Source organism: Amphimedon queenslandica, unplaced genomic scaffold, assembly GCF_000090795.2.
Source record: "Amphimedon queenslandica unplaced genomic scaffold, v1.1 AMPQUscaffold_13070, whole genome shotgun sequence".
Classification (NCBI taxonomy): Eukaryota; Metazoa; Porifera; class Demospongiae; order Haplosclerida; family Niphatidae; genus Amphimedon; species Amphimedon queenslandica.
Window position 1 is genome coordinate 24,025 of NW_003546694.1, and position 10,337 is coordinate 34,361.

A 10,337-nucleotide genomic window follows, 5' to 3' on the forward strand; every position below is an offset into this window, starting at 1 on the left:
CTACAGACTGTTCGCAGGGCTCCAGTTCCACAAGTACCATGACTACTCAATCACAACCAGATGATGATAGTGATAGTACCAGTAACTCTTCTTATTACCCTGTAACTCCAAATAGTGCTACATTAGATGAGACCTCTAGTGAAGTTAAACAATTTGCTCTTAGTGACACCGATACTCCCAGTGGTAAATCAGTTTCAGTTTAGCTAATAATAATTATTTTTATTTTTAATAGATTTATCTAATCCTGTTGATAATGTCTCAACCTATTCTTGAGTGTTACCCTATTAGAAACTATGGTACAAAGAAGAGGTCTTTTAATCCTAGTTAGTACAAACAGTATAGGTGGCTAGAGTACTCATCAGAGCGTGACTGTGTTATTTGCTATTCCTGTCGTCACTTTCAAAATGGTGTCTCACATACTGATGGAGCCTTCACTACATTTGGATTCTCAGATTGGAAGCATGCCACTGGAGCTTTTGGAGCTCTTGCAAAACATGATAAGTCTCGTACTCATAGAGAATCCATGTTAAATTGGGTGCAATTTCTGTCTACAAAGGAAGCTGGAGCATCTATCGCCAATCAGTTAAGCAGTAGTAGACAAGAGCAAGTCAAGAAGAATCGGTATTACATACAATCAATCTCTGAGGTATTACTTCTCTGTGCTCGAAATGATATTGCTTTACGGGGGCATAATGAATCAGTTTCAATAAAACCAGGAAATTTCAGAAGTATTTTGCAATTGCTTGCTCGACATGACCCATCACTACTACAAAGTCTTCAGAAACACCCATGTAATGCAACTTACTTGTCCCCAGAAATACAGAATGAATTACTTCAGGTCATGGGTAATATTATCAGGCATCAAATCCAGCAAGAAGTAAACAGGGTGGGATTTTTTACTTTGCTCTGTGATGAAACAAGAGACATATCAAAGAAAGAGCAAATGACAATCGTGCTTCGTTATGTATCTGAAGCTACAGTTTATGAGCGTTTCCTCTGCTTTGTCTATGCAAAGGAATTAAATGCAGAGTCTTTAACAAAATATATTTGTGACACCCTTAAAATCATGAGTATTCCCATTACAAATTGTATTTCCCAAGGATACGATGGAGCAAGCGTTATGAGCGGTAGTTGCACTGGGGTTCAAACTAGAATAAAAGAATTGGCCCCAAAAGCAATATACATATATTGCTCTGCACACCGTTTAAATCTCATACTAGTGGACTCAGTAAAAGGAATTGGCTTTGCTTTAGAGTTTTTTGCTTTGGTTGAATTAATTTATGTTTTTTTATCTGCATCCAAGACTCATAGCATTTTCTTGGATGTACAAAAGGAAGTCTCACCTCATAAGCAGCCAATGGAACTGAAGTGACTCATTGAAACAAGATGGGCATGCAAGTATGATGCTATTCATTCAATAATGTCCACTTTCATAGCTATTTTAAAGACACTCGAAATAGTAACTACAGAAGATGCTGCACAATCTGTTGAAGCTCGCGGCATACTACTCCAAATTGAAACTTTTCAGTTTATTTTGAGACTCATCCTTTTGAAAAAAATCCTGAAAGCTACAAAAGGTCTTTCTGAATCTCTTTAAGCCCATGATGCTGATCTTGCTGCTGCTGCTGAGCTTGTAGGTACAACTCAAGATGTACTCAAGGAATATAGGACTCAACCCATTTGGAATGAAGTATGGGATGGCAGTATTTCTTTGGCCTCTGAAAATGGTATCAGTGAGGAGGCACTATCTAGACAAAGGAGATGCCCTGCACATTTAAATGATTCGGTAATTACTGAAACAACAGGAGCCAGGAATCGTATATTAACAAAGAATGATTATTGTAGTCAGTACTACTATCCTATTCTAGACAGACTTCTAACAGAAATGCAGTCACGTTTTAGTAAATTATCTCTGTCTTTGATGAAATCAGTTCAGGCATGTTCACCTAAGTCTCGTAATTTTTTAGACTTATCTTCATTACAGCCATTAATCACACACTACAACTTAGAAAATACAACTCTTCCTGTTCAGTTATTGCAGGCTAAGAGAGTTTTACTTAACAAAGATATTAACACTGTAGCAGGAGCTATACAGGAACTTTTACCTCTAAGAGTAGCCTTTCTTGAGCTTATAAAGCTACTTCAGATGTCATTGACATTGGCTGTCAGTACTGCACAATGTGAAAGATGCCTCTCATCACTAAAGCGAATTAAAACTAGCATCAGATCAACAATGTGTGAAGAGAGATTAAATAATTTTGCAATCTTGTCTATAGAGCAAGAGATGGCAGAAGAATTAGAGAAAAATATGGAACAAGAGGTAGAAAACTTTGCTCATAGCCATCATAATAGAAGGATTTGTTTAAAATTATAATTTTTGGAAAAAATAATGAAAAAAGTGTAACGTAACAGTTTGAACTTTGGAGGAAACTACGCGTAAATGAATAATACCAGGGTTTGTGCATGCAATACACTCTCCCTTTAAAAAATTGGTAATGGCATATTTTTTCCATACTTCTTGTGACATTGTTATCTCTGTTAAGCCCTTTTTGTAATGGCCCAACCTGACGGTATCATAAATATGTGGGCATAAAATGTACGCAAAATGGGGTGTGGCCAAAATTGCGGCGTGCTTCGCGCACCATTTTTCTGTGCCCACTCTGTTGTCATCTCCTGGCTATGCCACTGTCTCAGGTATGTTGTATGTCAGTTGTCTGTCCATGCAAAATCACTCATGTAGGCTGGCTGCAGCCGGACCCGCCTGCCAGGTCATCTTGGGACCCATTAAAATGGTTATTTGGGTCATGGTAGCATTTAGTCCAAAAAAGAAATCTTCTATTAATAAGTGTCCTCCTTGGAGGGTCCAGCTGTAAGCCTGTTGTAACATGCATGTTTTCAGGGCATAGGCAGATCTAGGCCCAGGCTTTGCCCAGGTAGATTTTACTCGAGACCACGCCTATTGGTGTGGTTTGGTTATAATAAGGGTTGGGTACAATACTGTTATAGTTTTGAAAAAGGCTTGGGGTCAAACACTTTTGCTCTGCTGTGCATTACCCTTTGGATGGCAGAGCTAAAGACAGAAAATGATATGCAACTGAGTCAGCAAATAGACATTGGGCTAGGTATGTGTTGCATTTACTTATATCTTTTATATAATATAAAGGTAAAAAATCTTTAAACTAACATGACTAAGGCACATAAGCCTGCCCATGCATTATAACATTATCTGCCTCATGAATTCCAGACTATTCCAATCTTCAATCATCCAGACTTTTTTTAACAAAGAAGAGGCTCAGTGAGGCTATACATCAAAGAAGACAGGCACACAGAAATGAAAAAGTGTCTCTCCGGTAAAACTGAGGTATCATCCTCATACAAATGGTGCAGTGGAGAGATTTGTCAAGACATTGAAGATTGCTCTCAAAACGAAGTTTATTGAAGGAAGAGAATCACATGATGTACTAGAGAGTTTTCTATTTAAGTATCATACCCCACCCCATGCAGTCCCATATAGAAAAAGCAAAATTGCAGCATGGTTGTGACAACCTTGTAACAAGGTTGTTGTCACTTAGTCAGGCAGGCAAGGGTCAGGCACACCTGACTAGTTGTCACTAGGTGGACACAAGGTGGTCACTACATGGCCACAAGGCCCACCACACCCCGAAATTGATACATTTCATCTTGTGACAATGGTCCCCTTGTGGTCAATAAAAACTTCCTGTTGCATTGGTGTTGAATGTCATTCAAACGTAGTAAACGTTTCGTTTTTTGCCTATGCACGTTCTGCTTTATTCTTCGTCCATTTTGAACTTTTGAACTTTACGTTAGAAATCACATCAACTGCTCAGGAGACATAAAGAAGGGCACTAACCTTTCTTTGTGATCTGGACGAGTATTTGGCAAGGCACATGCTGTGACTAGCCTGAGCGTCGACCTTACTAATCAGTAAGCTTACTACTAGTATTTTTCATGATATCGGGTGGCTCAGTAAATGAGGCCAACTACTGAATCGGGTGGCCCTCAGTGTGAGGGGCCCTTACCCAGACATAGATAATCTATTCCCAGAACTTGAAGAGGCCGGCGACCCACGACGTCGATGAAACCCAAGCGCTGCATATCCACTCCAACCTCCAGCCAAAACTTAGACAAAGATGTAAGACATCCTTCGCAACCATAGTAGAAACGAAATAGGACCAGCTACGGCCATGCTAACGAGCTCAGGACGAATAATAAGCAGCTCATTAGCCATCTTCTTCTCCAGATTCGAGCAAATTTTAAGGCCAACGTGGCATATCACGTGGGCAGCTTATATATTTTTAAAAAAACTTCAAAATTGCTACAGATTTGAATGGATAATTGGCCAAATACATTGTCATATATGAAGCCTTCCCATGATGTGGAATTGAATAATTGTCTGATCTTTTGGGAAGATGAAGATTCCTTTACCATTGTTGAATCAGACAAGGTTACAGCTGCTACAGGTACAGGAGATGAGCTGGGAGATGAGTGCAAGGTGAAAATGGGATCTGTTGAGTACAAAGGACTCCTAGTTGGAAAAGGTAAAAATAAAAAGAATTAAGTTAGTTTGGATTTGCAGTAACCACAGTTTTGATAGCTAACAGCTTGTGCATGGTTACCTATTACAATACTTAGTCTATGCATATATTAGGAATGTAATTTCAATGATTTTAACAGGAACATATGAAGAAATGGAAGAGCTAGAGTCATTAAAAATAGCAACAAATGATCCCACTGCAGCTCATGGTAGGTGTATGTACTATTACAGGTACATGTATAGGCATAGTCACATTATAATTTTAGAAAAGAAGAATCAGAAGAAGTGTACTACAGGACAGAAGAGATTTAAAAGTGATGAGACAAATGGAAATGATAAAAGAAGAGGAAGGAGAATAGAAGAAAGGTATAATATGCATGCTACAGTATTGTTATGATAGAGTATCTTTTACACATACACTAGGAAGCATTATAACAGTAACATCACCATAAACAATTTCAGCTTTAATATCACCAAGGTCCCCTTCCTTTTTTGAAAAAGCCCAGTGTCAGCATCTTTACTATCTATCCCATCATCTCCATTATTGCTGTCAATGCTATTATCTCCATTAATATGTACTTCACCACCTTCACTACCACCTCCTATTTTTAGAGAAATATCAGCATCCACTGAACAATTCCCTTCATTATCTGAACAGATATTACCATCATCATCTGAATCACCATCATCTGTGTCATCAGGAATAGAAGGTTTAAAAAAGTAGAATTGAAAGCAACCAATGTACCATCCTAAATTATTTACATTACTTACAGTACAATCAAAACTTTAACTTTACCCCTGCTTTTGGAGCACCACCTTCAATACCAGCTGTACCATCCTTTCAGAAGCCAGTATCTCAACCAGCAACAACTTATCAAATGCAGTCCACTGAATTACCAACAGTGTCAACAACACTAACAGTGTCGACAGTATCAACTGTGTCTACATTGTCTCCATTGCCAATCAACACAAATGGCAAAAACCTTTTGCCATTGTCTCCAATAAAGAGAGCCAAGCTACTGTCAGCCGAAAGTGTGCTGGAAAAGTACCACAACATGTGTAGTGAAAGCAAAGATCCTATGTTGGCATGGAAACTGGCAAAGGAAGCCATATTTGGTGACAGTGTATTGAGGCAATGCACACCTTTAGGAAGCAGGGAATTACCTGCACTACCAATTGTGGAAATAGCCAGTTCCCACAATACCACAATAGCACACAAGAGTTTGAGTCCTTATGGAAGAAGTGTGTTGAATTCATTCAACAAGGCTGCAAGCGTCCTATACTACCAGGCTATAGTAAAAACTAAATCAAGAGAGAGATACATGTATAATAGGTTCATGCATTTATTGTTTTACTTATCTAAAAAATGATGAGAGAGGGGAAAGACATTTCAGTGTTGTTATGGGTATACCAACAGTAACGTTAATAATGTTCACCAACAGTAACTGCTAAAGTACATACATATAAGTGTATATGTACATCTTCATTGTAACTATACAAACATTCCAAAATGCATAGTACATGCATAGTACATGTACATTGTAATTACCTTAACTGCAGCTATACAAACATTGCTACTTGTTAACATCAGCACCAGTACATTTCTAAATACCCCTTCCTGTAATTTGTTGCCATTAATTTATTTAGAGTCACTCAGGGCTATTCTGACCGGTTTTTGCACTATGATCTAATTAAATATTCACAAAGTCATAACTCACTTCTTGTTGCTCTTATCCACTCATTTTAACCACCATTGTGTTCTACTAACTCTATTCTATCTATTTATCATCAAGAGTACATTTATACAAGCCAAGTTCAGCTTGAAGTTTGAATAAAAACTGTAGATAAAGTGACTGGTATTTCGGGGCAATTCCGACCCAAAGGAAGACTAATTATTTGCCTGCTTCTTTTACCTTTACTATTTAGGACTTAAGCTGTTATTTAATAATGTAAAAAATATTTCTCTGCTGAATCGATCTGTCTTGCTCTCAGTTCTGCATCTGCTACATTGTACATTTGGAAAGTTATAATAGAAAAGGTAGGACTGCCTAGGCAGGGCTATTCCAACCCTTGGCACTTTGCTGCTTACAAATTTCTCATTCCTTTAAACAGGGGGACAAAATAGCCCCAACATACTATATTGATTATTATTATACAATTATAAAAAAGTACAGCACATGCATGTACAATGTAATGCATATAATATCTTAATATCAAGCAGCTGCCCCACTAATTTCAATTATTTTAGGTAGCACTTTTTGAATATACTTAGTTCATGTACACACGCATAGCAACATTAACAACAGTGTTCCAAAAATCTACAATCCATTTTACCAGCTGGTCCTTGGTTTGTGGCTTTACCTCTCTCCTCAGATATTCCTTCAATTGATGCCAAAAGTTTTCCATAAGATTACAGTCTGGGGCCCCTGGAGGTGTTCGGCACCAAAAAATGCCATTTCTTTCCATAAACTCTTTAACTGCATTCAAATTATGTTTTGGGCCAATATCTCACATAAACCAACAGCCATCAGGGAAAACCTTTTGGACAAAAGGCAACAATGTATGACCCAATATATCCATAAACAAGGTCTTCTCCATCACACCATCAAACACACATATTCCAGTCCTTCCTCTCATGCTAATGCCAGCCCAAAAATGCACTTTAACGTCCATCAATATAATATAATAATTAATAATAAATAAGTATGACAAATATAATAGTGTTTATTACCTAGGTTTAAGTTTTGGTTTTTGGCCCTTCTTGTGGCAAGCGTATCTTTTGTGGCTTTCAAGCTGGACAGATGTTTCATTATTATTTTGTCCAGATAACATCATTGAAGCCAAGCCACTTTCAGCCTCATGCAGGAACTCTTTTACCCACTCCAACTTCTTTCCATTATTAACATCCCTAATGAGCTGACAATAAGAGCTGCCACGAAAAGTCAACCCAAGAGCTGTTCTGCATCTTAAGACAGTTCTGAGTGATATCTCGACCCCTCTTTCCTGCAGCATTTTCTACAACCGATTAGCAGTTGTTTCATCATCCTGTTCCAATACAGCATCCACTAATTTCTTTACCAAATCATCAATTTTTGAAGGACGACCACTGCCAGGATTCCTTGCAATTATATCTTTTGGGTAAGTTTTAAGGTAAACTGACGGAAACGTAGAATAGCCCTAATAAAATGCCATTAGGCTCAATATAAACTTACCAGTTACCAATGCGTCCTTTTAAAAGGGACCTAAGACTGTCTTAAATTGTCTTTGAGCTAAAACGTCTCTTGACCAAAAAACGCTTTCAGAAACGCAATGTGGCAATGTTTTGAAAAAGGGTTTCCACCTATAATTTTAACGGGACACGCCTGTTTAATGCCAACACACGAGATGTTTTTATTGACCTGTACTATATATGCTAGCAATAGCTTCATATCATCGTGGGGTGCACTTAATGAAACCTAAATTTCCTGTCAACCTTCTGACAACCTTGTCACAAGGTTGTTATCTTTATGCTAGCTCATCATCTTCTCCTGTATGGAAGTACTTTGGATACGAGAAAGATGACCAAGGAAAACCAGTTAATCGCAACCTACCTTTGTGTCATATCTGTAAGAAACATGTTGTAGCTAAAGGTAGTATCACGAGCAACTTGATGTCACACATGTGTATCCATCACCCTGCTAAATTTTAGGAGATCAATAAAGAAAGGCAGCGGCTGTAACAATCTACAATCTAAACAATCATCTGACCAATCTTCTAGTGACACCTTGTGTCTAGCTAAAGACATGTTGCCAGTTTACTCAGTAGAGAAAGAAGGTTTTAACAGAATGTTGAAAGCATTGGGGCCTCAGTATGACCTTCCTAGTAGAAAGTACTTCTCTCAAAATGCCATTCCAGCCCTTTATAAAACTACTAGAGATAGAGTTAGCAAGAAGTTAAAGGAGATTAGGTACTTTTCATCCACTACTGACAGTACATTATATCAACAACCAATGGAATCTTCAGACAAGGTGTTTATAAACTCTGTATGCTCCAGAAGACCATACAGCAGTCAATCTATGTTCTGTTATGACAGAAACTCTAGAGTCATGGAATCTCCAATCTAGTTATCAAGTATGCATCACCACTGATAACAGTACAAATTTAATAAAGGCCTGTGATGACTTGGAGTAGATACGCTTACCCAGCTTCGACCATAATCTTCACTCAGTTATCAAAAATGCTAATTCCAATAAAAATCGGTTAACAAGAGCACTGGGACTCTGCCAAAAGCTAATTGGAGTGTTTTTCCATAGCTGGAAAAAAGCGAGACCTTGTCGAAGCTCAAGATCATTTGAAGTTACCCTATTATTCATTGGTAGTTGACTATGTGATCAGATGGGGATCGACAGAGAAGATGGTAACTAGAGTTCTTGAGCAAGAAGCTGCTATCCGTCAGATACTTAGTGCAAACAGAAAGTGTAGTCATTTGGTATCTACCTGGCAGGATTTAGAGGTTCTAGAATCTCTAAAAGCTGCTCTGGGATCTCTTGCAGATTTCACAAACATCTTATCTGGGGAAGAAAAAGTGACTCTCTCAACTCTTAATGCTGTACTCCACATTCTTAAAACACAGATATTATCTGGATCAGATAGTGACACAACACTTACTGCTGATATTAAAGGTAAAATACTACGCTACTTAGAAAACAAATATTCTGACTCTGCTACTTATGAACTGTCAAATACTAGTAGTTATGTAGATGGCCTAATAATATATTGATGATCATACAAGCTTTGAGAATACCAAGGATAGACTAGTGAAAGAAGGTGAAGACTCTGACGAGTTCTTGAGAGACAGCCATGCTGTAGTTACACAACCTAAGAAAGCTAAGTAGTTGGCTCAAACAGGCTAGAGAGGGAGTGTCATCTGGTACAGGTCAACTTAGTAATGAGACAGTCAAAAATGAAATGAAAATCTACAAAAAAATGCCTAAACCCAATGTAGATTCGAATCCACTGGAATGGTCGAACAGTTATGGTTCCTCTTTTCCAATCCTGTCTTCACTGGCAAACAAGTACATGCATTTATGTATTTGTGCCTCAAACTCAGCTTCGGAGAGAGTATTTAGTAAAGCTGGTCACATTGTGTCGAAACGATGTTGTTCAATGAAGCTTGGCAAAGTGAATATGCTAGCCTTTTTAGCCAAAAACCTTTCAAAATAATGTCATTAATTACACATAATTTTCTGACTATTGGCTATTTGTGCATGCTATCGTCATTAATGACATTTCAATTGAAATAAATGGTACTTTAAAACTATATAAAATATGAAATTCAAATATAACATATGAATTTAGGAAACAACATTTTAATAAATTATAGTTTAAACCTATTTGCATCCTGAAGAAGCCATACATCAAAGAAAAATGCTGGTGTATATATCGCATATACTCCCTAGGCTTGGTATATAACCCTTTGATGTTTCATATACTCCCTGGCTGTGGCTGACACTATACTGGCATGTAAAATATAAAATACAAGTGATAAAATACAATGGTGATTACTACAAGAGCATCAAGTCTAAGACTCAAAGTTTAATCGTTTCCCGGCACATGTGATGAAGAATTCCAGAGAGAAGCAACTGGATTGTAGGTGGGTACGGCTTACCGCTCTTGTTAAGAGTTTCATTTGCATAAACACACAGCCAGTAACTCCTTCAAACAGTTGGGACGTGGGAGTAAGTTAATTCTTGTGAGTAGTGGCCAGCCGACAAGTACAGTCCATTTTCTTGCAGTTTTCAGT

At 37.9% G+C, this 10,337-nt stretch overlaps 1 protein-coding gene across 1 annotated transcript; it reads left to right on the top strand.

Annotated features, from left to right (window-relative positions):
• Positions 1-404: 404 nt before the first annotated feature.
• On the top strand, positions 405-1,372 carry LOC100637806 (zinc finger MYM-type protein 1-like). The gene is made up of 2 exons (XM_011408204.1): positions 405-506; positions 557-1,372. Exons 1-2 carry the CDS (start codon positions 405-407, stop codon positions 1,370-1,372), a joined length of 918 nt encoding a protein of 305 aa, XP_011406506.1.
• Positions 1,373-10,337: the final 8,965 nt, after the last annotated feature.

What these genes read in the sequence shown, in the direction of transcription:
- LOC100637806 (XM_011408204.1), top strand. Translation starts at nt 405, where the DNA reads ATGGTGTCTCACATACTGATGGAGCCTTCACTACATTTGGATTCTCAG. An exon ending in TGCAAAACATGATAAGTCTC is followed by an intron (nt 507 to 556) that starts GTACTCATAGAG and finishes CTGTCTACAAAG; the next exon opens with GAAGCTGGAGCATCTATCGC.